Source organism: Pseudopipra pipra, chromosome 6 (genome assembly GCF_036250125.1).
Source record: "Pseudopipra pipra isolate bDixPip1 chromosome 6, bDixPip1.hap1, whole genome shotgun sequence".
Classification (NCBI taxonomy): domain Eukaryota; kingdom Metazoa; phylum Chordata; class Aves; order Passeriformes; family Pipridae; genus Pseudopipra; species Pseudopipra pipra.
The window spans coordinates 58,110,424-58,138,246 of record NC_087554.1 but is presented as its reverse complement, the minus strand read 5'-3'; the positions used below and the strand labels follow the sequence as shown (position 1 = coordinate 58,138,246).

General features: G+C 44.0%; 1 protein-coding gene across 5 annotated transcripts; it reads left to right on the top strand.

Annotated features, from left to right (window-relative positions):
• Positions 1 to 101: 101 nt before the first annotated feature.
• On the top strand, positions 102 to 24,800 carry ZBTB1 (zinc finger and BTB domain containing 1). 5 transcript variants are annotated; one of them, XM_064659388.1, is made up of 3 exons: positions 522 to 660; positions 10,204 to 12,115; positions 22,938 to 24,800. In XM_064659388.1, exons 2-3 carry the CDS (start codon positions 10,224 to 10,226, stop codon positions 22,972 to 22,974), a joined length of 1,929 nt encoding a protein of 642 aa, XP_064515458.1. In that variant the 5' UTR covers positions 522 to 660; positions 10,204 to 10,223; the 3' UTR covers positions 22,975 to 24,800. The 5 variants fall into 5 exon arrangements, with proteins under 5 accessions (XP_064515455.1, XP_064515458.1, XP_064515454.1 ...); XM_064659385.1 differs by lacking the exons at positions 522 to 660; positions 22,938 to 24,800 and adding an exon at positions 102 to 199 and having other exon boundaries at positions 10,204 to 12,721; XM_064659384.1 differs by lacking the exon at positions 22,938 to 24,800 and having other exon boundaries at positions 10,204 to 12,721.
• Positions 24,801 to 27,823: the final 3,023 nt, after the last annotated feature.

Below are 27,823 nucleotides of genomic sequence, written 5' to 3'. Positions count from 1 at the left end.
ACCGAGAAGGAGATACTTTCTCACGCAGCTCGCAGTGGTTTTCTCGCCTTTAAACTGTCCCACGCGGGGGCCGCGGGGCTGCGGGTACAACCCCCCAGCGCCGGACACCCACACGGGTGACCGGAGCCTCCCTGTCCGCACCAGTCACCGCTGGTCTGAGAGGAACGGAGAGACACCCCGATCCGTGGAGCGAGCCCGGGTGCGCGGGGAAGGGGCGGATTCCCGGGGCCGGGAGAGCAGCGGGGCGGGACAGCCCGGCCGCGGGGTCCCGGTGAGCGCTCGCCGCGGGTCCGGGGGGCTCCGCCAGGGGCCGGGCTTGCGGCACACGGGGAGGGGGCGCCGGCAGCGCCAGCCCGCGCCGCGCCGCGTCCCCGGCGGCATGGGAGGAGAGCGGAGCGCGGCAGGGAGCCGCCCGCCGGGGCCCGGCATTGGCGGCGGGAGGCGCAGCAGCGCTGGCAGCGGCGGCGCCGGGAGCCGCGGCCGCCGAGGGGAGGGGTCCGGCCCCGTGCGGTCGCGGCGGAGCCGGCGCTGCGGCAGCGGCAGCGCGGCGGGGCGGAAGTCCTTTGTTGCAGCCGCGGCAGCAGCAGCAGCGGCAGCAGCGGCGGGAGCGGCGCGGACACGGCTCCCCCTTCGGCGGCCGCCGCCTCGCCCCGCGCCGCGGTAAGCGGGGCCCGGCGCCGAGAGCCGGGGAGGGGGAGGCGGGGAGGCGGCCGCAGCTCCCGCCGGCGGCGGGAGGTGGGAAGTGCCGAGCGGCGGCGTGGCCCGGCGCGGCCCGCCATAGTGTGGCGGCGGCGCTGCCAGGTAGGGGCTTTCCAGCCGCGGCCGGTGCCTGGGCCGGCGGCCGCCGCGGTGACCTTGCGCCCCGGCGGCCGGGCCGGGCACGGCGCGGGGCGTTCGGAGCGGCGCCGCCCGGGCTGCGCGGGGGCCGAGCGGCGGCGCCGCCGCGGCGGGTCCGGGTCCGGCTCCCGCCCGCCTTCCCTCCTTCCCTCCCTCCCGCACTGCCGGGGCCGCGGCGGGCTCGCTCCACCTGCGGGGCGGGCGGGGGTCGGGGGATGCCGCGCTGGGGAGCGAGAAGCGGCCTAGGGAGGTGCAGGGGCGAGAGGCGGGGAAGGAAGGGCACCGCGCCGCCCGGGTGGCTCCGGGGCTCGAAGTCGCGGTAAACATCTCGGGTGCCGCTATCGCGCCCGGCGCCGGCCCCCCCTCCCCGGTGGGTCCCGCCGCTTCTCTTCCTTTTGTCTTTACGAAATAAACACCCCAAAACTTCGAGCGAGTTGCGGTGGTTCGGCGAAAAACGGAGCGGAGCTGCAGCCCCAGGGAATGCTCCACCCTGCCAGGCGGGAGACTTGGGTTTCACTCGGGGCTGGCAGCGCGCTGGATCGCCTCGGAGGCGGCTGGAAAGGAAGGGGAATACTTTTGTCACATAAAAAACAAGCCCTGTGCCGCTCTGGGAGCGGTGTTGAAAGTCTCGTTCCTCAAAGGACTCCTCTTTTCTGCTCGGATAGAAAGGTAGTAAAGAGAGTAAAAGGGACTGAAAACGCTGTGGGTTTGGGGCTGGGGTTTTACTCCTTTCTGTTTTTCAGGATTTTTTGTTTCAGCTGACAGATGAGTGCCGGTTCCTCTTGACACGTAGGCATTTGGTAAATGGGTAGCATGGCTTGGATGCTGCTTAATATTTGGATGTTTACTGGCAGGTTATGTCATTTGCTTGCATTATTTCCCCCACACCAGAGTATCGCGGGGGACAGTGCAAAACTATCCGGGGTTGCAACAGTGCGGTGTTCTTAGGCATTTAATTACATTAAACAAACATTCCTTTAATTAAAGGTGTTTGTTTAACATTCCTCATTACAGCTCTTGGAAAAACCCACACAGCAGCCGTGAGCGGGGGGGATGCGGGCTTCTCATTTTTACCAAATTACAACTTAAGCTTTCATGGCGAGTGGGGGAGAGGCGTTGGGACCATATGGCCGTGGGGAAAACTGGCCAAACACGAGCGGTTGCAGCACTGGCAGAGATTTTCCTAGGCAGCAGCACAGCGAGTTGACAAGCTTGTGGAGAGATTTTTGGGTGACTGGCCAGAAAACTTGAGGACTAACAAGTAGTATTAGTTGCACTCTGCTGATGTTTGAGGTAACAGGGAACCAGCAGGCACCAACCCGCAGGGGTTGGATGCAGGTAATGAAGACATGGGTTTGTGCTGCGTGGGACGCTCAGAGAAGTAATAGGAGACACTTCTTCCTAGTAGCTGGAAAGTTTTGTGTGGAATAAGATCACAGACTTAACAGATGCTTCAGCTCCGCTTGCACAAGTCTTTTCTTCATCAGACTCAATTACTGTTGTCACTGGCACAGGAATTTGCAGTGATTATGTTGAGGGTGCTCATGCCAACCGGGGATTTGGGTTTTTAGATGCTTTCTTACTTGAATGTGAGAGGCTGCTTCTTTCACAGATTTCCATTCTTGCTGACAGTGGAGAGCCCTGAAAATCCAGGATGGACAAAGCCATAGTAGCTATTTACCTGCTGGATGGAAATAAAATAGCTGCTCAGAACTGAGGTAGTGAAAGTTACCTGATAAAAGCCTGGTGTCCTTTCTCTTAGTTGTTACAGTTGGACCTCCCACTAGAGTCCTTCCAGACCTCACACTCCTGTAGCATGAGAGGCCATGTGTTCATTTTTCAGTTTGGCCAGTGGTTCCCCAGCGGTTGAGTTGTCCTGCCCTGCCTCTGCTTGGGCACCGTAAACACCATCACCCAGAGCTTTGCTGCGGACACAGCGTGTGGGCACAACAGCTGACATAATTTGCATGAAGACCGTTTATATCCTCATATTTGTCTGCTAATTTTTTCTTTTTGCGTGCTGTGTCACTGCAGAACTCCAGAATTCACTGTCTGTTGCCTTTTTTGCCCATATTAAACTTATGTCATTGGATGGAGGCCTTAGTAGCCTTGTTTTTATTTTTAATGTGCTGAAAGTAAAATGTGAAACATTTAAGAGCAGAAAGAGCCAACAAAATCTGTAGTTTGACGTGTGTCTCACAAGTTACTGTGCTTCATTCACGTGCATCCAGCAAGTTGTTAAACTAAAGTCCGACCTGTATTTAGCCAAGGATGTTCTCCTGGAAGGCACGTGTGACTTCATGTTGTTAAACTGAAGTCCTACCTGTATTTAGCCAAGGATGCACTCCTGGAAGGCACGTGTGACTTCATTTGAGGGTCTCAAGATATGGTTAAACCACCAAGATGCCTCCTGAAGTTGAAACTTTGTGTAACTTGGAGAGCCTAGGTAAAAAGGCTCATCTTTCTGCCACAAGGCATAAATTGGGTATAATTTTTTTTCCCACTAATTGTTTCTTTTAAACATATCATTACTGTGTTGCCTGGCAGCTGTAAAGGTGACAGATAAAAGATAACTGTGACTTTCTAGAGTAGTCCTTTGTAGCTAGCAAGTTACTTTAAAGGACTGCATAAGGTCTTTCTAGTACTTTTGCTCCCTAGAACTGATCTTAAGTTGTCTGAAGTTGAGATGGGGCTTCAGCACAAACTCCCTTTTCTTAATTTACTCTGTCAAGCTTTTATGACACTGTATCCCGTGTCTTTCGAGGAGTGTTCTTACCTAAGACCATGTAACACATCTTAACTAATTCTCAATAAGCAGCTGAGAATCATAACTTGCTAAATTTTGACATCTGTTTCTCATTTGTGGACATGGAGGCTGAATCAGTGGAGAACTGCTGGCTGAGGAGGGGATCGAGCAGCCCCAACAGCTCGTGGTTGGGGGTTTTGGAACATCTGACTTTTCCCTGGTTCAGATCTAGCCCAAGTGTCATAAAACTTGGTTCTCTACATTGTCCAGGAGTCTGTTTAAAATGAGTTGATTCAGCCACCAGGATGTGTCTGAAGATTAGATTGGAATCGTATTCCCAGCTAGCACGCCTGAAGGCAGCCGATTGGAAGGGCTATGGGAGGAGGGTAAATTATACCTTCAGTCCTTCATAGCCTGAATAATGGAGCTTAATTACATTTTCCCTGGCAGAACATGGATTTCCCATAGTTGTGTTAATTCATGACCTAGGCTATGCTTGCAGTGCGAACTTGAGGTGGACAGTGGTCACCTGGCCCCAAGTTCTTTGCTGGTTTTGCAGTGTTTGTGTGAACTGAGGCACTTGGGACTGTGCAGTCCCAGAGCAATCTCAGTGGCTTCCTATTGAGTATGTGTAGGTAAAAGTTGTAGCCTGTTGAGAGCTCTGTGGTTGATGCAGTAGCTGAACACTTAAACTCCTTGGGCATCATATGGAGAATTTATGCATCTTGTGTAGGATTTTCTGTGCAGCAGCTCGATGCTGTCATTTAGGAATCCAGGCTGTTTGGTGGATCTGACCCACAGAGGCAAAATACTTCTTGGGAGAGTTCTTGGGAACCCATGGCAGGGTGGGGTACTGTGTCAGACTGTGATGGGGGATTTGCTTTCTGCTGCCCACGCGTTTGTTTCTTTGGGTAACTGGGCGTTGTTTGCTTGAGGTTTTCCAGTCTCGTTTTCTATTAGCACCAAATTCTCCACTCATTTATTACACTTTTGTCCAGCCTGTTCTTGGTTTCCAAAGAAAAGCAGCCAGTAACTAACAATGTAAGTGCTATGTTTTTGCCTGCTCAGCAGTGGAAATGCTGGGTTTTGAAAACCACCTACTAATTTTAGGAGCCGAAACGCTCCTAAATTCTGAACCTTGTGGTATGTCTGTTTTAAAGACAGAGGAGCTAGCAAAAGAACTTTACCAGTTCTTTGCTTGAGGATCTTTTACTTCTTTTGTTTTAAAACATCTCAGAAAACTTTGAATTTGAGGAAATGACAGCATGGAGCTGTAGTAAATACCTGTTCTTTTTTTGTTAGCAGACTTACAAACAACATATTTGGTTAGTGTAGTAGTGCAACTTACCTTGTTCATGGTCACATCTGAATAGTATCTAAGTGGTGCCTCGAAAGAAAAGAAAAAAAATCTAGTGGCAGACAAACAGCTTGAATCAAAGTGTGGCCATGTAAAAATAAACATTTACTAGGGCAATAGACTGCATATGGAGACTTGGAATTTGAAAATCAGAGTGAAAATACCCAACTCAAATATCTTCAGTTTTCATTTTCATATTAGATGCTTTTCTAGCACATTTTTTCAGAACACCTCTGCATTACTCAGCACTGCTTACAATGTGGCCCATGCTGCATTTACTGCACAAATCAAACCTTGCTGAAATTGGAGCTGCTTGTGTTCCTTATGGATTTGTGAGGTTGGTTCCTCCAGTACTGGGATGCTTCACAAAAGGCAGTGTGCTAGTCCATTGGACAAGTGGCTGGCATTTCTCCTCTCTTTGAAATAGAAGAGTCAGAGAGGATTAGAAATAATTTAAAATTTTGGATTGGCAGACTTGCCTGCATGGAGCTTTAATTTTCCAAGATACTCAGTGTTTAGTACATACAGAGGATAGCTCCCACTGACCTTAGTTACTGCTGATGGTGTTTACCTGTGTGAATAAATTGGATATCCAAAAACTGCAAGCCAGACTTAAAAAGGTTGAAGTGACTTGTCCTGAGACTGGCAGCAATGGGATGATGTTCTCCAAGCAGTACTCATTGCTGTGAGATCCTCTTTTTTGTCCCCTGCCTCCCATTCGCTTCACATCCTCCAAATGCTTTGCCAAATGAGCAGGGATCTTGTCTTGCTGCTGCTCAGATCCAGGCCTGGACAGACCAAAAGGATGTGCCGAGTAAGGAAAATTTTACTATGATCTGTACATAATATATGTACATACATAATACATGATATGTAAATGGCAGCTGACTTAATCCTGCATTAACTACAGCATTTCTTGTGTACACATTTAACTTTGTCTTGTGTTTTCTGTAAAAAGACCTGTTTTTATTCTAATGCCTGCTTTTTTTTTTTTCCAAAGCAAACTTCAAAAATAGTTTGCAGTACTGAACCACCCACATGGGTGATAAATGCAGATTGCTGCCATTTTAGCAATTAAAGTAACAAAATAATGATAAATGATCACTTTCTGAGAGCTTGCTCTTGATGGGAAGGAGTTTGTCAGGAAGCCTGTGATGCTTACTGATAGCAAAGGCATGGCAGGATTGGGAATTTGAGATGCAGTTCCTGCTCTGAAGGGGTAAATGCTATAATTGTTTTCCACCCATTCCCCAGCAAAAGCATATCTGTGTTTTTAGGCCTTCTGCCCTAGGCCCTGCAGCTTGGCTTTTCCCAGTCCCTTGCCCAAGCAGCTTCCCTCCACTGTGTAGACCCTCATTGCCCCCACTTTTAATTCCCAGTGCTGCTTCCTAATCCCAGTCTCCCCCTCTTAGCTCAGCACTCTGCTCCCAGTCTGCCTCTCTCTGCTCTTCAGACTTCCAGAGGTTTTCCATCACATCCTTCTTACATTTCCCAATCTCCCTGTTTTCACTACACCCCCTCTTGGGTCTGGTCCTCCATCAGCCAGAATTAGGTATCCTCTCCATCCAGCTACCAGGAGGGCTGATAAAACCCAGCAGGCAATTTTCATGCGTAGCAATCTCCAGCAAGCCCTACTATCAGCTCCTGCCTTTGTGGAGGGGGCACATAGAATCATGGAATTGGGTTGGAAGGGACCTTAAGAGGCCATCTAGTCCAGCTCCCCTGCAATGAGCAGGGGCATCTTCCACTAGATCAGGGTTGCTCAGAGCCCCGTCCAACCTGACCTTGAATGTTCCCAGGGACGGGGCATCCACCATGTCTCTGGGCACCTTGTGGCAGTGCCTCACCACCCTCGTGATAAAAACTTCCTTTCTTCTGTCTGAATCAACCCCTTTGTAGTTTAAAACCGTGGCAGAGCTCTATGGAAAAGGGGGGTTTCACTGCAGGTGAGATGGCTCAGGCAGGGCCCCATGTACAAAGGAGCTGCAAGAGGATGAAATGTTCTCAGCCAGGCTGTAATCTGAGATTTTAATAAATAACAAAATTTTTAAGTGTGAATAAACTGATATTTTTTATCTTCTCGCCCTCAAGCTTGGCCAAATTCAGGCAGATTTTTATATCATGACAACATATCTAAGATATAACGCTTTCTCCCATGTAAAGTGTCTCTTCAAAGATTTCGGAAGAGAAATTTTTTATTTTTAAAAGAATATTAATCTACATATATGAAAGCTTTTTCTGAGCTTCGTTTTGTGAACTGCTTTAGTTGACCTTTTCTGTGGAAGGGGTGTGGGGGGGCAAATAAATCAGTGTGAAGTAGACAATTCAGAAGGAAAGTTTTGCCTTTGCTGGTTGAAATGTGTTAAAGTTTTAAATAGCCCAACCCAGGCTCTCCTGGTGGGAAGTGTTGGCATTTGTAAATACTTAGTTACATGCAGCAGGTTAATACAGCATCCAGAGGGAGGATGCCATTACTTTCATTAACATAAATAACCTCAAACAATCTTTTAACACCTACATGTAGTACTACTGCAGTAGAAGCCGGATATGTATCTGAGCACTTTGCCATCCTGCTCAAGCCACCTCATGCTCCAGCTGTTTCTTCCCAGAATTCCTAAGAGGGAACCATTGCCAAAGGGTCTTTGTTGTGTGTTGGGACCCACATGCTGAAAGCTCTGCAGGAATTCCTCTGTCAAAAGGAGAAATACCTTTCACCTTTTTAAAAGAGGAAGAATATTTAAAAAAGGCAAGTTTGTGTGCTGTCACTCATCATCCACGTCATTTGGAAATGATGCTGTCTGCAGGTGTTTGCAGACAGTTTGTGGCCACCTTTCTGGTACAGGCTTGCTGCTTGGACTGCTGTTTTGCTGTTGGTGGACGTGATGGAGTACTTTTAGTGTAGAAAAAACACAAGTAAACATTACATTTAAAACTTGCCACTTTATATGGATGGGGAGATTAACCTGAGTCGTCCTGAGCCTTTTCTTGTTCTGTTGGGAGTTTACAACTAGAGGCCAGTTGTACCTTAGACTCTGTCATCTCTTTTCTCACTGGTTTCCACTCTTACAATGTGGAAGTTGAAGTCAGTTCTTCCTCATTATGCAGCTGCTGTTCTTGATACAGTAGACTGAATTACATTTAGCATCTAATGAATTGCCTCAAGTCCAAAACACGTTACCCCTTGGAAGAATACGAAGTGCGCTTTTATTATTGATGTTGAGACAGAAACATCTGAAATTACCCAGTGACCTAGACAATGATCAGTGTCTGTAGAAAAGGTGTGAAGTGGTTTCAGAGATTCTCCTACGTTCAAAGCCACTGTTTTGCAAGTTAGTGAGAAAGCCATTAAATGAATTCCATGCAACGAGTTGCATTTCTACAGTGAACATCACTGGGCCAAACCGGTCCGAGAATTGTTATGGCAGGGTGCTTGCCTGGAGTTCTGGGTGTGGAGGGTTGGGCTGAGAGGAGAGGAGCAGCTGCCATGCAGATGCTCGTAGTCAGTTTTAATTCAGCCCAAATCTCAAGGTTCCTGTTGCCAGACAAGGTCCTATGCTGGTGGTGATCCAGAGGTACTGCTGGACGAGTTGGCAGTAGGGAATATTGCTGGGTGGGGTGAGCATGTTCTTGTCTTGGGAGCTTGAGTGTGTTTCCTCCGTGGCAGTCCTTTGTGGAATGGAGAACGGGGTTTTAGTGTTAGGCTTGCTGCTTAACAAGCCAGGCAACGCCTATGACTTGTGAATACAACACCAATTGTGGAATTTAATTTCTCTATCCATTTTCTCCCTAGGAGATGTAAGCCGTTAGGGGAATAAGAAGAAAAAGGGAGCATTTGTGTGTGTATTGTGTTTAAATTTTGAACAGTTGAAAGAGTTGGTTGCAAATCAATCCATGCATTTCACTGAGTCATAAAATGCCATTTAATATATGTCATTTGCTAGCCTGTACTTTATTTGTACAAATCTCTTACAGTTATTTGCATTGTTTGTGATAACCTTTCAAAATGTTAAGAATGCTCATTACTGCTTTCTGTTTTTCATTTAGTTAGGGCGTTCTTTATACCTTCTTTTGGTTTCTCACCCCCTCACCCTGTGCAGTTAGAACAGATTATGTACAGTCAGTAAAGTGAGTCGTGACTAACTGTTGATCTGGCCACACTTGGTTAAGTTTATCTTCTGTAAATCAAATGCACACCTCCTGTATACAGTGCATTTCTTCTGGATATTTTTGTTAATATAAACCAATATGTTTTCTTCCTCTTTTCTCCTGAGGACAAGTTAGTCCTTTCACATTACAGCAACCCTCAGCACTTGCAGGCCTTTCTCCCCAGTCTTTGTCAAGGCTTCATTTCACCGTGGCTCCACGTCTGCCCCACGGGCTCTCTCAGTTCTCCATTGCTGAGCTTTTCTTTGTCCGGTTTCCCATCTATGTGTTTTGGTAACGTTTCAGCGCTCTGAACTGGTGGTTTTGAGAGCAGTTGGCGGCACGGCGTGCACCACTTCCTGCCTGTGCAGCCCCTGTGGCTGTCACGCAGCTCGCCTGGTCACCATCTGCAGCGGGCTCGTACGTGGGACGTGCCACCGCAGCCGGGCTGCCCTCTGCTTCTCAGAAGGCGTTTGACTCTGCGGTTCCTGATTTGCAGGAAGGTTGAGGCAGTCCCTGAGCTGCCATGAAGAGCAGAATGTGTGGAGTAGCTTGTGTGGGTGCTCCACTGATGCCTCTTAGTTTCCTTTAATGAGGAGGGACAGACCAGTTTGAGCCTGGCCTGTTTTCCAGTATGAGTTGCATCATGTGTCCGTTGGACTGACAGGTAAAAAGGCAAGTTGAGACTGAAGAGTGGTTTCTGACAGCCAGTTTACCTTGTATAGGTGTTGTCCCGGGGCCATCTTACAGAAGTCTACCCTGTGAAGTTTTTGAAGTTCTGCATTCAGAATTCATATCTGCAAATCTTGGCTGGGGGACTTTGAGATATATTTGCTAATTTATATTCTAGCAGCATAGCTCTGATTGACATGTGTGGTGGTTATGTTTATTAGTTTACTAGTCTTGTAAGTCTAGTGGTGAGCACATGGAATTATGGATGTTTTCACTGGCATCAGTATTCATAAGTAGTTACCAGCAAAGGTCTCCAGACAGGAAGCTGTACCGCAAACTGTCAGAGTAGGAAGATCTAGAGAGCAAAATGATGGCATTTCCTCCCTACGTTCAAGTAGGTTTTGGGTTTTGTGCTTGTGATTTAACAGATATCTTCTTCTCTATGCAGGGCTATAATCGAAGTACAAGATGGCAAGAACCAGCCATAGCAACTATGTCCTTCAGCAGCTAAACAACCAAAGAGAGTGGGGCTTTCTGTGTGACTGCTGCATCGCTATCGATGATATTTATTTTCAAGCACATAAAGCAGTCCTTGCTGCCTGCAGCTCCTATTTTAGAATGTTTTTTATGAACCATCAACACACTACAGCCCAGCTGAATCTAAGCAACATGAAGATTAGCGCTGAATGCTTTGATCTTATTTTACAGTTCATGTATTTAGGAAAAATCATGACAGCTCCTGCCAATTTTGAACAATTTAAAGTGGCCATGAACTATTTACAGCTATATAACGTACCCGAATGTCTAGAAGATATCCAGGATACAGACTCATCTGGTTTAAAATGTTCATCTTCTGCTTCTAGCACCCAGAATAGTAAAATGATATTTGGCGTGAGAATGTATGAAGACGCGCTCGCTAGAAATGGCAGCGAAGCAAACAGGTGGGGCATGGAGCCGCCAAGTTCAACAGTAAATACATCCCATAACAAAGAGCCTGACGAAGAAGCTTTGCAGCTAAGCAGCTTCCCCGAACAACTGTTTGATGCCTGCAAAAAAAGCACCACGTCCAAATTCTCTCACACGAAAGAGCGCGTGTCCCACTCGCGCCGGTTTGGAAGGAGCTTCACCTGCGACAGCTGCGGGTTTAGTTTTAGCTGTGAAAAGCTACTGGATGAGCACGTGTTAACGTGCACCAACAGGCATTCCTACCAAAGTGCCAGGTACTACAGTACTGAGAAAATAGACTATAGTGAAAAGGACTCTACTTCTAAAATGATCTCCACACAAACAGAAAAATACAAGGGGGACTCGAGCCAAGCCGCAGACGATTCTTCATCTCCCGTGTCAAACATCACGAGCAGGAAAAGCAGCACGGTTGCCTCCGAGACCTCAGGTGAAGAAGGAAACAGAGCTTCTGAGAGGAAGAGGATTATCATCAAGATGGAACCGGAGGACAATCCTACAGATGAGCTGAAGGATTTTAATATTATCAAGGTGACGGATAAAGACTGCAATGAGTCTTCCGACAATGACGACCTGGATGATGAGCAGGAAGAGCCGCTCTACAGATACTACGTCGAGGAAGAGATGAGAGAGAAGAGAAATGCTCGCAAGACTTTAAAGCCCCGTTTATCCATGGACGAGGATGAAAGAAAGTGTTTGAAAAGTCCACGGCACCTTAACAGGAAGGCTCCTTCAGTGCAGGAAGACGTGGAGAACGCTCCCTGTGAACTTTGTGGGCTAACAATCACCGAGGAAGATTTGTCCTCTCATTATTTATCCAAACACATAGAAAATATATGTGCTTGTGGCAAGTGTGGTCAAATACTGGTCAAAGGCAAGCAGTTACAGGATCATGCACAGACCTGTGGAGAACCCCAGGATCTGACCATGAACGGAATCAGAAATTCTGAGGAGAAAATGGACTTAGAAGAAAACCCTGAGGAGCAGTCGGAAATAAGGGACATGATGTTTGCAGAGATGCTAGAGGACTTCAGGGACAGTCACTTCCAAATGAACAGCCTTCAAAAAAAACAGTTATACAAGCATTCTGCCTGTCCTTTCCGGTGCCCTAATTGCGGTCAGCGTTTTGAAACTGAAAACCTGGTGGTTGAACATATGTCAAACTGCCTGGAGCAAGATCTGTTCAAGAACTCCATGTTGGAAGAGAACGAGAGGGATCACAGACGTAAGCATTTCTGCAATCTTTGTGGGAAAGGATTTTACCAGCGTTGCCACTTGCGGGAACACTATACCGTTCATACCAAGGAAAAACAGTTTGTTTGTCAGACATGTGGGAAGCAGTTCTTAAGAGAGCGCCAGTTGCGGCTCCACAATGATATGCACAAAGGCATGGCCAGGTATGTCTGTTCCATTTGTGATCAAGGAAACTTCCGAAAACATGACCATGTACGGCATATGATATCTCACTTATCAGCTGGAGAGACTATATGCCAGGTCTGCTTTCAGATATTCCCAAATAATGAGCAACTGGAGCAGCACATGGATGTTCATCTGTATACATGTGGAGTATGTGGAGCAAAATTTAATTTGAGGAAAGATATGAGATCTCACTATAATGCCAAGCATTTGAAAAGAACATAAGCATAAACATACTGTTAAAGCATTAAGCTGGCAGCAGAGAGAACACCAAAGCAAAGCATAAGTATAGTAGAAAAAAATTGAAAAGGAAAAAAAAAATTTGAAAATAAGTCTCTTTTTTTATTATTTTTTTTAAGACCCTCCTAACCATAGGTGTCTATTTAGGCTCATTAAGTATATAGCTTTGAAAAGCATCATGTGTTTAATTATTACATTTTCACTGTTTCCTAATATCAGTTTCTGTTCTTAATTTTATTGTTTTACTAAGTAGATATACAAATCATTATTTTTAAACTGTAGATTAAAAGCACAATGTTACCCCTTCACTGACTGCTATTAAACAGTTCTCGGATCCATGTCCATAAGATGAGTGCTTTAATATTTCCATGTGTTGTTTCTTCATGTGAAAATTTTAGATCTCAGTGATTAATGTGCAAGAGCATAACTGTTCATAATCCCCAAATTAATTTTCAAAATGAAAAAAAACCCCAACAATGCCAAGAAATAATCCTTTGTGTTCTGTCTCTGCTGTAAAGGCAGAGCTGGCTGTCCTGGTCCCCTGCTTCTTGGCTTTGTTGGAATGTGCATCCCAGGGTGAGAGCACATAGGCTCAGTTAAACCTCGCAGGCTTGGACTGGAGTGCACAAAGGGAAAGGGAGTTACTGACTGTCGGGATAACCAAGGAGTTCCCAGCACAGTGGTCGTTTTCCAGACTTGAAGTCCTAGCAGAACTGTTCAACTGACATTGGCCTTTCTTTTACTGTCTGTACCTCTGTGGGTATATTTAACCTGCTTATCCTAACATACGAGGGAGGAGCAGCCGTGGCGGGTTCCTAGGAATGCAGCGTGGCCATGGGCACTGGAGACTGCATTCTCAGCCTAGCTGTGAACCGTGCCTTGCTGCTTGTGTTGGAAAGTTAAAAGCAGGATGGGTGTGAAGATAGTCCCATTGCTTGGGTGGGGAGGGGAAGGGGGAGTGTGGCTCATGTGAACCTTAGTTTTTTTGCTTCTTGTTTTCATGATACTTTATGAATGTTCTGTTTTTCAACAAGAATATAACAAGAAAAGACTGCAGAGTTTGCTTAATAAATGTAAAGACATTTTATGCCTTTTAAGATTCCTTGCTGATTCTAGCAGAGCCCTAATCTGCATAGCTTGTCTCTTAATTTAATTGAATTTAAAAATCCTGCTAAGTACCTGCTGACATCAATTCAGTGAGGCACTTTGGCCTTTGAGAGAACTACTGGCTTTGACTCTTAGGAACCAGCTGTCTAAACCTTTGTTAATTGTGTGATTTGTGATGGGGAGGGGAGGAAAGGATCCTAATGTGTAATGGTGGAGAAAACGATTAAAAAATAAAACCTAGCAGTACTTTCTCCCAGGAGATCTCACTTTATCAAAGAGGGTGGGTAATGCTATTTCCTACTGAGACGTGGAGGGAGGAAAGTAATTTAAATCAGCAGTTAAGGCAGTTGGATGAGATGATCATTGTAGGTCCCTTCCAACTGAAATACTCTGTTCACCTCATGTGCCAGTGGTGGGGTTGTGAATAGGAGCCAGGAGCTGAGAGTCTAGTCCAGGGCTTTCATGTGCTTGTTGCTGTCTGAGTTGGATTCCTTTTTGTTTCTTGGGGATTATGAGGAGTATTGAGCTTTAATGTTAAACTGTTCAGAGAAGTGAACACAGTACAGAATCTCCACTGTAACTATTCAAATTAGTATGAATTGCCTTGCATTTATTCACTTTTAAATGTTCATTAGGATTTCTCTTGGCTGGCAGATGTGTACATTTCTGCAGTGATGGAGGAGGCTCCCCCACCAGACCTCAGTCCTGAACTGGCAGCTGGCCCCAGGCACCGACTGCTTCTGGTGCAGTTCAGACCTTTAATGTTTTGCTTTAACTGCTCAATCCTGTGTTTTCTTGTGTGATGCTGAAGCCAACCCAGTCCTGAATAACACTGGGGCCAAAAAGAGCACAGGCATGGATGCACTCCAGCTTTTCAGTTAATTCAGAACTTTCCCCCCTTAGGATTTATTCCATGCTCCCCATCCCAAACCAGGCCGAAGCTCAGTGTATAAGGGTTTGAAGAGTAAGTGGGATGGGTATTTTAACACCTTTTAGTGTTGGAATTATTGCTAAGGTGATGATGAGACTCTTCAAAAGACAAAATATTTAGCTATAATGATTGTCTTAGAGGTGAAGCAGTCAGGTGCTGTAGGGGAAGAGCTGGGGGCTTGATACACTGCACACAGTGATTCTCTGACATGCATGTTATCCTTAATGGTATCAGCTGTGGCTGGATTGGGAAAAGCAGTCAAGGGAAGTGAGGGAGAACTGGAGAGCACTGGGGGAGTTGGTGAGAGAGTCTTGTGGCACTGGAATAGTGGGGAAGACTGAGTGGGAGAAGAGATCCTGAGTGGGACAGAGTGGCAATAGCAGCGGGGCAGGATTAGAGCTCTGCAGTGGGAAGCAAATCCCAAAGGTGGCATGGAGGGGGTGGCTGAAGGAGTGGATAAAATGTCCTGTAGATGCCTGTGAGAGCGAAGTGAGAATGACTCAGCTTGGCTGGGAGAGCTGTCGGCCAGAGCCATGAGCTCACTACGGCACAAACTCGGATTGCGGAGCTCGTACCAAGGACGGCCGGTCCCGCTGCCCCAAGGGCTGCAGGGCCACAGCAGGGCCCAGATTAAAGACCTTGTTGAAAAGGAGGAGGTGACCTCTGCAATCTAAGGGATTACTCCTGAACACAGTGAAGGGCTAAGGGTGATTTATGGAGCCTCCTGCTCAGGATCAGGAGCCCTCGCTTACAGCATATTGGTCTGAACTTGACCCAGAAATGTTTCCCAAAACAGTTGACTTCCTAGTGTAAGTAGACCTGCCAACTACAGAAGTTAAATGGAGGAACTGGGAATGATGGTATTTATGTATACTACCTAACTTTATAAACACCTTGGAGTACGTTTGTTTTCAGTTATAAGCTGTGTTGTAGTAACAAAATCAGTTTGTTAAACCTTTCCAACTGAACTTGATGTTTTTTTCCCTGTTCTAATGAAACAAAACCTTAGAGTTCACATGTATGAATGTCCAGACTAAGGCTCACAAAAGAGCATGGATTACACTGCAGGGAAGTTTAGGAGCAAATCTACTTATGTGTAGGCAGAGAAAATCAGAATGACTGAAGTAGCCTGAGAAGTGATCAAGGGCAGTATAGGAGAACAAATCAAAGGTACTAAGGCATAAACAAGTCAGCCTGGCTTGCAAGTGGACGGGGGGAGAGTGTTTAAGGTGACATGTAAAAGTGTGCAGGGGAACAGAATGGCAGTGTTAAAAGAAAAGGCTGGGAGTGACAGAAGGAATTCTGCTGCTGTGAACGGGGAGAAGGCCTGGGTGCTGAGGCAGCCTTGGGCTGGCCAGTCCCGAGTGTTCTTCCCAGAATGGGGACAGCATCCTCAGGAGAGTGAAGCGATGGTGTTTCAATGCTCCTACCATGATAAAAATGATTTAATGTGGAGACAGAATGAAAGCAGACATGAAAAAAAAAAACCAACAGCAGTTACGATATCCTGGAAGTTTTGCTGTTACTTGAAGGGGAAGCAAAAATATTTCATTGAGAGTTCTGTTTCCTCTAATTTGTACTTTTCAGTCACATAACATTGTTCCTTTGCATCTCCTTAGTGCACTACGGGGAGTGTTAGAGTGTTAAAGCAGTTAAAGATCTTTAAAACTGGAGGTGTAAGTGTATCACATTGTACAAGGCATAGCCAGAAAGAAAGATTTGCTGGGTTCTCTAACATATTTTTAAGTGATTTGCTTTTCTTATTTTTGGAGGCCTTCTCTCTGTTCTGTTGTTTTTCTCATTTTGGCAGTGGTGTGGGCTGCAACCCTGAAAATAATTTATAAGTATCCAGCCTAGCTCTTAGTTTTCAGGATTTACTGAAAGGTAAAAAAGGGAGTTAGCAAAGACCTAGAATGAGCTTTAAAATATCGCAAAAGCTGTTGCACTTCTTTCTCAGTTTCAGGGGAGATTTTTCAAATGTTAATATATATATACTTGTAAATGCTTGTTGGCAACTTCTTGGTTCAAATAGTATTTACATTTGTGTATAATGATATTTGTAGCCAGGTCTGTGGAGAAATCTTGATTTGAATAGATTAGAACATCACAGAATTCTAAGAATTGAGGCTTTTATTAGGGCTCTTCCCTTTTTAATATTTTCAGTTGATGGTGAAAATACAACTCAGCATATTTTTTAATCAAAGCTGAAGACAGAAAATGTACTGCCCTGGAGAATATATTAAAAATTCATTGTTATAAATGTGAAAAGTTTGACTACAGCATTGCATTTTGAATACTCTAGTGCAAAACCATCAAGAGTCTCAGCTATTGCTGAGGACATGAGTTTGCTCCTGGAGGCAGTGCCACCTTGAGCCCTGGCAGCCTCTTCTTCCTCCCCATTAGTTTCAGCTCTCATATCCCCTGTGTGCCACCCTCTCCATTGTAAAAAAGCACGTATTTATGTCGCTTCACAATGAACTGAATCAAAAAACGGGCTTTTTTTTATTCCCTATGGGGCTGTTCTTTGGCTGGACCAGTTTCCCGCTGTGCTTCCCTCTCCATCTCTGTGTCAGATCTTGTGCAAGCACAATAGAAGGGGTGGCATGAGGGGAGGAATGAGTGGCTGGGAGGGGGCTCCTTTGCTTAAACAAGCTGTACCAGAACTCAAAGTTTGTCCTGAGTTTAACTCGGTCTCTGTCTCCCCCAAGCATCCTTGGGGAAGCTGAACTCTTACATTCGTGTCCTGTTTCCTGATAAGGAAAAAGGCAGCCCAGCTTCTTACAAATGAGACACATCTCTGCTTTTTGCCCTCTTCGTGAGAACTGGAAACCTTCCTGCATTCAGCTCATCCCACAAATATGCTCTGGAGCTTTCTCAGTCCTCCCTGAAGCAGGCTGTGCAGTGCTCCGCGCCACTGGGTTTGTGTGGTTGGCCTGGCCCGGGGCCAGGAATGAGCTGGGCCCCTTGTCTGGCCAAACACCAGGAACGGCTCCCACCTTCCTCTGGCCTTCGTGCCCTCCAGCTGTGGGCCCAGGAGCAGCTGTGGAGCTCTCCTGCTGCCCTCTGTCCCTCACTGCTTTTCGTAAGGGGAGAAAGTAATCTCATTTCTGGTCTGATACTGGAAGCTCAGGATAATTCCGTGTGTGAATTAAGGAGATGCTGGCAGTATCTGTTACTATCCCCGTGTGCCTGCTCCTGACTTTTAAGTACTTCTTAATCTGAAACGGCTAAAAATCAAATCTTCTGACTTCCCTAGTTCTCAGTTGGTTTGATGCTTCTCACAGACTTGGAAGCCTACAAGATGAAGCATGACTAATTTGACTTTATAAAGTCTGCTGAAGGCTAGAAATTAGGAACATGTTTTTAAAAGCTGACATTTCTGTAGTTCTCGGCTATGAACCAGTTTTGTGTATTTTCTTCCTGCTTCCAGAAAACTCCTAAAATTTTGCTGTGCGGTGTATTCTTGAGACATGTGAGTAGGCTGAGATTTTGTAGGGGAAAGATGGCAGAAATCAGCACACATTTTATAAATTAAGTGTCTTTTGCCACTTTTATAGTCACTTCTACAATTCTGGAATTAATTGTGATTTTATTTTTTTCATGAAGAAAGACAAATCTTAATTTGTAACAGGGCAAGAGAGCTCATGACTCAGGAGTCACTTCATCGTGACTATAAATATAAATATTCAGCCCTGAAACAAACAGCCCCATGTTCCTTTTCATATACTTGAATGACCAGTGCCAATTTTACAGGAGAAAAGCTATCAGATATTTGTTTCAGTTATTTTTGCTCTCAGATGTCTTGTAGGGTGGATTCTGTTGGGTTTTTTTAAATTAAAGACACAGGTAAACAATACTTTGCCTCATGCTTTTAGAGAAACTGTTTTCAGTAATTCACGCACATTCCCTATGTAAGAGTAGTTGGAAATATGTTTTTAAAGTTTCATATTAATGTATTCAAGGGAACATAATAAAATTATGAGATGAGAAATCAGCAGGTGGTCCAAGGCCAGGTTTTAATTGTCTGCTTTGTGTAGCCAGCGTGGCACACCTCACCCCGAGAACCTTGATGTTCAGACATGGTCAATATCTTTGATTCCCTTGCAGGAAAATGAAAAGGTTTAATCCTTTCCTGTGCCTTCTGGCTTATTAAAACCATAATAAATCTTCCTGCAGCTACAACCACAACAACAACGCTGCATCTAGACTTTCCGGTGGGAGAAAAAAAATAAAATAGTTCAAGAATTTTCCTCTTTGACAAAGTCCTGTTGCTGCTGTTGTTTTCACTCAAACTCAGCTGTGATTTGCATCAATGAGATTTTGGAGTGTACTTTTTTTGTTTGCAAATAAGACATGATCTTAGATAAGTGTGTCTTGTGGTTCTGTCGATATCGCAAGACTCCTGACAGGCAGTGAGAAGAGAGCATTCCTTAAAGGCCTCCAAATCCTGGAAGCTGTGTGGATTGTAGGAAATCCACTGGAAATCAGGACTGTTGTAAATCCTTGGTTTCTCAACTTGTCTGTCAGGCAAAGTGCCACCAGTGTCAGCCATTGCCAAGGTCTCTGCAGCAGCAGTGTTGCCAACGTGAAAGATGCAAAACTCAGTCTTTTGCCCTCTCTTCTCCCCCATCTCCCCTGATGACAAGGCTGCTCTTTTAAAAATTCATCCTTTTGACTCTTCTATCTGCCTTCTGGGTTTTTTTTTTTTGTTTTTCTTTTTTTTTTTTTTTGTAATGGGAAGCTTTGCGTTCTTCCTGTTTTAAAGCAATGACTAGGGCTAAGAACTTGCCTTTTTTAATAGTTCTCACCTGTTCAGTTGAACCTACACAACTCAGTAATACCTGTTCTCTCCTTTTTAGGTAACCATCCCACTACATTGCGGATGGTCACCAGTGGGACTTCTGCTTCTGACTCCCCAGAAAATGAATGGGAGAAATAACATAAGGTCCTTCTCTCCATGGCAAAAGCCACAAAGACCATGAAAGTTTGTGGAAATGCAGATACGCTGGCTAAAAATAGAGTTTGCTGAATACCATAGATTGCTTTTGGTTTTGGCAGCAGATACCCAGACTTCTGGTATCGGTTACGCTCCTCCCTTTTACACAAGTCGTCGTTAGAGCATTTATTCAGGATGCTAAAGATGATGCCTCTGTTCCCTCCCTCCCTATGGGTTTCCTACTGGTACCTGCTGGTAGAGAGTCCCAGCTACCAAACTGTTGAGGTTCTCTAGCCATTATGAAAAGCAGAGATATTTTAAGAGACAGAATCTAAAATATCCCTCCTTCGGGAAAAGGATAAATACAGTAGCACTGGAGGAAGAGGAAATACAGGGTAGGATCCCTTGGAGCTGATGAAGGAATTGTCTTAGTATGCCCCACAGCCCAGGAGAGAGCTCGGATATCTGTGCTGCATTGTTATCAGGTAGATTAAATAGAAGTTGTGTACACTTACATATGCTGTAAAATATGACACAGTCTGCATGCCTGCAAGTCTGAGGGTTAACCCCATCTAGTCTGCTTTCAGGCAGGGTTGTGTTTCACTCAGATTTTAGTGACTGTTGCTACCACAGAAAAGACACAGGTCCTGATGAACAGTAACTTAAAAACTGGAAAACAACTCAGCTCTAAGACACAAGAGATCTGACAGTGATTGTTACAGTTCTTTCAGCTTTAGTTTGCTGTACAAAGAGTTAAACAGTTCAAAGGCAGTTTCCTTTGGAGAATGTTTATTTGATCAAGTTCAGTGTGGCTTTAGACCCCAAATAGAAATACCAACTTCAAACAGAGCACTACTATGAAAGTAGGAATAGTCTAGTGTGGCCTTCCAGACCTCACAAGCTATGTTGGTTTGTTACACAGAGTCAAAACAAAGATGTCCCTTAGAACAGATATACATTAACTTAGTGTAGTTCACACACCACATCTTTTATCTCCCATCTGCTTCTCTCCCCCGTCATTTGGGCTGTGCCAAAGTAACTCAGATCCTGGATGAACTATAGATTTTCCAGGGAAGAGCATATATGGTGTGATTGGGCCAGCCAAACTACTTAGATCGCTGGAGAACAGGCTTTGAGTGCTACTGCTCCTGTTTACTGAGTCTGAAGTACTACATCCTTTGGATTTTGGAACAGTGCTTTGCTTCTTGATTCCCTTTACACTGCAGAAAGCAGGGTGAGGAAGAACCCAGTGGGTGCTTCTCTTAAATGGAGTCTGTAAGATCTTGTTAGCTGGGAGTTGTTGTTTTTTCATTTTTGTCAGGTCCTTAGCTGGCTGACTCTTCAGACTTCTAATAAATGCACTAAGCATTAAAAAGCATTTTTAATATATGATGAGATACACCAAGTTCAGCCACTTCATGTAACAGTTGAACCCATGCAGATGCTGTTAGCACAAGTATATGGTGTCTGTGCCAAATCTGGAGAGTTCTCTTTGATCTGTCTCCAGATCCTCCTTTTATTTGTAAACATCCAGCTAATCACAGGCTTCCTCTGACTTTGATGAAGTGGAAGGAGCTGCATCCTCTGTAACCTCTCCGAAGGGCTGGAATTCTGCAGATGTTCAGGGATACGGGGAATGGGGCTGTGGGTGCCATCTCGTGGCTCGCTGGGAACGCGCATGTTCCCATTCCAAAGGCTGGAACGTTTCCGCTTGCTGAGAGGAGGGTGAAGCTGATCCTCACACAGCTGTGAATCCCCAAAACAGCTTCCGTTCTTAGGACAGCTGGGGGATTTTAGAGCCTGCGAGGAGGGCACAACGTTTTACCTCTAATCTGTCTTGCTGTGGGCTGCAAGCTGTCGGCAGTGCCAGCAGCTCTGTGTGCTCACCACCCCACCGCAGTTGGCACTGATTACCAGTATTTTGCAGTCTCATTGGAAAAATATTTAATATTCACAGGCAGCCCACCTTCCCGCACTCAGAGGTGGTCCCACACAGCACAGTCAATGTGTCTGAGGGTGGTGGTGTAATGAAGTTCAGTCGTGTGCATGAGCTGTGTGTGATCTGCAAGTAACAGAGATCTTTGACTGCAAAATGCAGCCCGGCATCCTAATAAACAGCAATGCTAAACACTGATGTTGCCCGGGGAAAAATAATGCTCACATGCATACAGTAGTTAGAATGGCTTTTCTCCTTTGTTAGTTTACAAAGAAAAGAGGTACTTCCTGGCTTTTGAGCAAGTTATATAAGAGCTACTTCGCAGTAACAGCACTGGTCCAGTGAATTCCCCTCCAAGATTTTAAGAACGTGTTAGGTAGACAAATGGATTTGCCACCAGAACCAGCAGTACTTTGACAGTGGTAGTTTGCCCAAGGTCTGCTTCCCCCGTTGACATCACCCTCATTGCAGGCAACAAAAGCCTTTCTGTCCCAGTTTGCTTTTTTGCCCCCCACCAAGTGTGTGACATGGCACAGAGGGCAGATAGAAGACACAGAGCAGCCTGGGCCTGGCACATGCTGTGGGTGAGGGCCTGGCCATGTCACACGGGGCTCCCTGCAGTGCACACCAAGTGTGGAGCATCACTCTCCAGGCTTTCCCCTCAAAGGTGTGCCAGGAAATTCAGGCCCTGAGCTGGCCTTGAGGATGCTCTGGCAGGTAAGTAATGCAGAGAGCCGATAAACCCGGCTTCATGTGCAGCCTTGAAGCCTGCCCTGCTCTGCAGTGTAGACATAACCACTTGGTCCAGGAGTGCCACAGTGTGCATAGAAACGTCAAGTGTAAATTAGAAGTGGAACAGTCATATATTTTGTACAATGTGATTACGTATCCACAGAAAAAAAGTGTACCAAAAGAACCCCCATGTCCTCAAAAGTTACATTCATGCATTTCCACTTTCTTGTTTGTTCATATCGGATACAAAGCTGCTCATATTTGTCATAAAATATTTTGGTCGAAAGGGACAGAAATTTTAAATACTTGTATAATTTATCTGCTTTTAACCTAAGATAAGAATTTGAGGAAGGGGGCTAAGTAAATACATAGCAGTTACCTCTGAGTTAGGCAAGGGAAAAAAACTCCACAACCAAAAATAAAGGCAAATATGAAGCAGTAAGAAGTATTCCAGAGTGAACACGTTTCAAGCTATGAGAAGTCCAGGCTTAAAGGAAATTATACTCGTGCAATTTTTTTGAGCATCCACTAAGCCAAGCTATAAACCACTGCTGGAAAGTAACACACACAGTATCAAAAATAACTTCTGTGAGGTTTGGGGAATGAAGGTTTTCTTCAGCAAATCTTTAGCTGTTTTGAAAATGGAAGGCAAAGGAGAAAGAAACAAGTTTCTGAAACAATATCACGACATTGTTTAAGGCTGTGTTTTGGTGGGGTAGGGGTTGAAGGAAATGAACTGTATGGCATTTAAAAAGAGCTCCTGACTGTGGTGGGTGCTCTGAATATAACTGAAGGATGGGTATTTAGAGTAAAACCACACATGGTGAGGTGGGAGGGACCACATCATGCTAGCAAATACAGTACTGCAGTGCGGGCTTCTGACTTTTAATATTTTTCTTGCATTTCTTTTCTGCATGGCAGTAGTGAAATAGGGACTTCTAAGCTTCTGAACAACTGAGAGAACCAGGTTTGAAGAAGACATGAGGAAGAACTGGTCGTCAAAAGATTTCATAAAACTCAGAACCACGTGTGCCAGATCTGAATTGGCACCACCTTTGCTTTTTTGACACACTGCAGCAGTCGCAAAAGGCACCAAAGCAGTCAAATTAGAACATGCAGTAAAAGTTGTTTTGGACTCTTCTCTGTATTATAAAACTTACTTCCTTGTGACTCTTATTTACACCTGTTACAAACAAATTTGAAGTCTTTCCTGGAGCAGACAGCCAAAAGAGGCAGATGCCAGGTGTTCAGGGCTGCACTGAAATGAGTTTGCAGAATTTGCTATTCATGTGCTGGAGTGCTCCTTTTCTGAAATGAGGCTTCTTAGAGCTGCTGTCAAAAACTGTTTAGATTTTTTAGTTTAAACATTACAAGTGTATACTCATGTACAATGCTAAACTATCAAGTGTTAAAAAAAAAAGAGAAAAAAGAGTACAAGGTGAAAAAAAAAAATCTTAAAAACTGAGGACAGAGGGGCCCTGAGGAAGGACAGGATGGTGAGAGTGATCCAGCTGACCTGATTCCCCCTGCTGCCATGATCATCATTTGCAAGCTGAAGAGGACCTTCCACGAAGCACAGTGCTTGTATGTGGAAAGTAAAGAAATGGTGCTCTGGTCTTATTACAAGAATGGTGAAAAGTTTTTACCAACAAGGAGATGAATAAATGTGAAATAATCTTCATAGGGCACAGGGTGCACCTTGTTCTGCATCTAAGCCTTGCAAAAGCTGGCTTGAAGAGGAGAATCAGGCATTCATGTTCAGATTTGAACATCTTAGGAATCCTAATGTTTCCAGCTAAATTAATGGGGGAAAAACTCCCAAACCTAACAAAAAGACCACTAAGGCAGTAAATGTTTCAACTTAGGGCAAGCATGGATTAGAAAAATATTAATTTCTTTTGCTTCCCCCAGACAACAGTGGATCAAATTAAGACATGTAAGCAGACTAAACATGCTGATTATATTCTGCTGTAGTTACGCATCTTATTAATTCTACTCATGATTATAAAAGGATGTTTCATTGTTCACTATAACTGTTATCTCAAGAAGAGTCTGTCTATAATTTTATTTATATTTGGCATCATTTTCATTACTGTTGTTACAAAGTGTGTACAATATTGTCTGTATTGCAGCTTGTATAGGGCATGTGTCTGTGCTTGATTTACTCTTTTATAGTTTATAAAGTTGCTATACAAATGCAAGAAAAGATGTTCAGGTATCTTTGAATGTGGTTGCTTAATCTAATTACATAGCCCCCAGAGTTTCAGCATACAGATGTTGAAGGCATCAGCTCTATTAACACATAACATCTTAAACATTAATATAGGCATTTTAAAAGCCTTCAGTGCAGTATTGGAATGCTGACACTTCTGTCCTAGTGGCTTTATGGAGCAAAGGGGAAGACTGAATATCTGGGCAAAGCCAGATACCATTGGGGACTCTATAGTGAGAAGGCACAATATAGCTGGGAAATCTAAATGAAAATGGGATTTTTTCCAATGGGATTTTCCCAATCTTTCCATAGAGAACAGAAAGGACCTGCATGGTAGGACCACCACGAAGCAGAGGAGAGAAGGGAATATTATAGCACCACCTAAAGATAGGCCTTCAACAGTATACAAAGTGTAGGACACCTAGAACAGGCTGTGACTGTTCTGTAACTCAGCAATTACTTGTAGTCTATGTAGAGTATCAGTAAAGACATTCCAAGTTAGTTTTCATAATCTTTAAAGCTTATTCTGTGCTTTGCTACAGTATCTTTAATAAAATAATCTTACAAATCTGCTTATTATTCTCATTTAATTCCATCTTATACCTTAGTTTATAACAGTCCTGGCAACAGAGTGAAGTTCCAGTTACTGCCTGCTTCATCTGCTCCTGTGTTTTTCCCATTCACCTGCTAATGACAAGAGGGAAAACGGAGATGAATAAAAATCAAATAATCTTAGGAATAAAAAAATAAGAAAAATTTATAGCCCTGCTACAGTTCAATTATTATGAAAATTCTTCACACTAAGCATTTAAGTAAATCTGAGAGATTAATCCCACTGTATTGATCTCTGAGTATGAAGTATTGGTCTTTGTCTGTGTTTACAATACACTGTTTCCGTTGTTTAAGATTTATCTTCATTTTCCAGTTTTACAGTTACTACCAACAATTATTGTTTTAACCCCATCACAGCAGTTCTAGATAAAATTCTCGGTTTCCTTTATTCACCCCCTGGACTATATAGAGTATCCTTTTAATATCTTCCAACAAGACCAAGCAGAATTCAAGTACATTAAAAAATAAGACTAGAATTCAAAATAATCCTGGTGATCTGAAAACGTAAGATACTATTTAATAGGAACAAGTGCAAGCTGAAGTTATAAGACATGCAAGTAAAAGAACAGGGGCTTAATTGCTTAGAATCACAGAATGGTTTGGGTTGGAAGAGACCTTAATGACCCCCTGCCATGGGCAGGGACACCTTCCACTAGACCAGGTTGCTCCAAGCCCCATCCAACCTGGCCTTGAGCACTTCCAGGAATGGGGCAGCCAGAGCTTCTCTGGGTGACCTGTGCCAGGGCCTCCCCACCCTCATAGTGAAGAATTTCTTCCTTACATCCAAACTAAATCTACCTTCTCAATTTCCCTGGAAAAGAATTGATGGGTTATTCTCAATCAATTCTGAAAATGAGTCTGCAGCATCCTGCTGTTGCAAAAAAAAGGTAAAAACTGAAATGTCTAAACTGGGGTATAAATCTGCTCCTTCAGAATCACAAAGGCATGAGCTGGTGATGTCTCCAGTTTTGATCACAGCACTTGAAAACTAAGATACACGGTGCATGCAGAGAATCCAGAAGAAAGCAATAAATGTCTGGAAACAGAAAACTACTCTTCCTTGAGCACAGGCTGAATGATTTTAAGTAATTTTACAGAAGAGATGGTGGAGGGAAAACACAATGATTTTCATATATGTAAAAGCTGGTTGCAAAGAAAAATACCACAACTGTTTCTCATATCCACAGTCAATATGAATAAAAATAATTGCCTTAAATTGCAAGAAAGGAGATTTTGGTTAAACACAAAATGAGACTAAGTGACCTATTGAGGTCCTTTTCTGATCTGATTCTGTGATTACTTGCAAACTTTCTGCTTTAAAGTCACTTGCTTATGACTGTCAGTAGAGCTGGGATTGACTGCAAGAAAAGGAGGCTGCAGTTACAGGAAGGAATAAGGAACTGACTCCCTTAAATGCACAGCACACCAGTTTATCTAGTTAGCACTAGTGATACTAACCTCAGCTTTTAATCATGTCTCAGCAAACTGTCAGAAGTCTGTGTAAATAAATGCGCTTTAAAACCACTTAATTATAAAATAATTATTCCTTAAAACATCAAGCAGTAGTTTAATCAGTGTTGACAACTTCCATGATTTTATTGAGTCTAATCAACCTGTGGCAGCCTGGTTTCAGTTGTGAGATGGTGTAATCAGCTATTTTATGTATTAAAAAAAAATTAGATCTGCCAATTCCATGGAAAATCCTAAAAGTGTAATCTGAACATATGCTAAAGATTAACAAGTCAGAAGGTGAACAAAGCCACATATGTTTTTTTAAGCTCATAATTTTAAACTAGGTTTATAATTTTCAGATATCTGACTCATGATTTTTGAACTCCTGGTTTGGCAGTACGAAATTACAGTGCCCTATATTCTGCTCTTCTGAATACTTCCATAGTACTAATCATGCATTTGTGTAATTTGCCAAAAACATGTTATAGAGATTTGCAGAACTCTGTTTGTTATTCACAAAAACAAAGGAACACTTATTTAAGAAAGATCATGTCTTGTGGCTGCCTTTTAAATTAACAAGGAGCAGCTGCGCACAAAACCTGAAGGTACATAAATACAAGATAAGTTACATAGTTCCCCCCACATAAATACGATTTTTTAATGCAACACCTCGTTAGAAGAACCCTGTCATTTTATACACTGGTAGTTCTTGTCTGAATTCCAAGTACTATACATGCATTTGCAAATATAAGTGAGATGAAGAATTTCAGTGATGAAAAGGTATTATGACAAAGTATTATTCATTCTTAGAACAGCAGTTGCTTAGACTTTTCTGAACTGATTGCTGTATTATAAAATAATTCATTTTCACCAATACAATCTGACTTATGCAATTTTCTGGATAGTTTTTCTAGGGAAATGGGTACTAGGGAAATGGATACAAGGGAAATGGATATCAGAATTTAGGGTCTAAGGTCTTCTGACTGTCTGACCTGAACAGACCATTTCAACTTTATCATAATGATCCGAGTGGCTGATGTCTGATTGAACTGTAACTTGGGTTCAGTGCTATTTTTATACTCCACTGCCTTATGAAACACGTGGGGAAAAATTTTCCTTTTATCAAGATAAAGATAAGGGTTGAGTTCTCAGTTCTGCTCCAGATACTGAGCTCTTGTTTCACTGAAGAAATCTACATATCATCTTCATTTCTGGTTGGGTGGTGTAATGGAGAATAGCCTACAGCGTATTACAGAGCGCTGCCAAACAGGAGACAGGGGTGCTTTATCGATCCTCAACACAAATTAATGGATCAGAAAGGCACCTGCCACTTCCAGAGGTGCTGACTTGCTTTTCTGGAAGTTACAGCTCACAGATTCAGGATGGGGGAATAACAGCAATTGTTTTTTTAAAGCGAAAATCAGACTTGTGCTGAAGTCCTCCCCATAAAGCTCACTCTTTAATTTCCGAACCAGTCGGTTTGGCTCACCTGTAGCATGACTGCATATGAAGCAACATAAAAGAGAATCAT

Coding starts and splice junctions, on each gene's coding strand:
- ZBTB1 (XM_064659385.1), top strand. CDS start 10,224: ATGGCAAGAACCAGCCATAGCAACTATGTCCTTCAGCAGCTAAACAAC.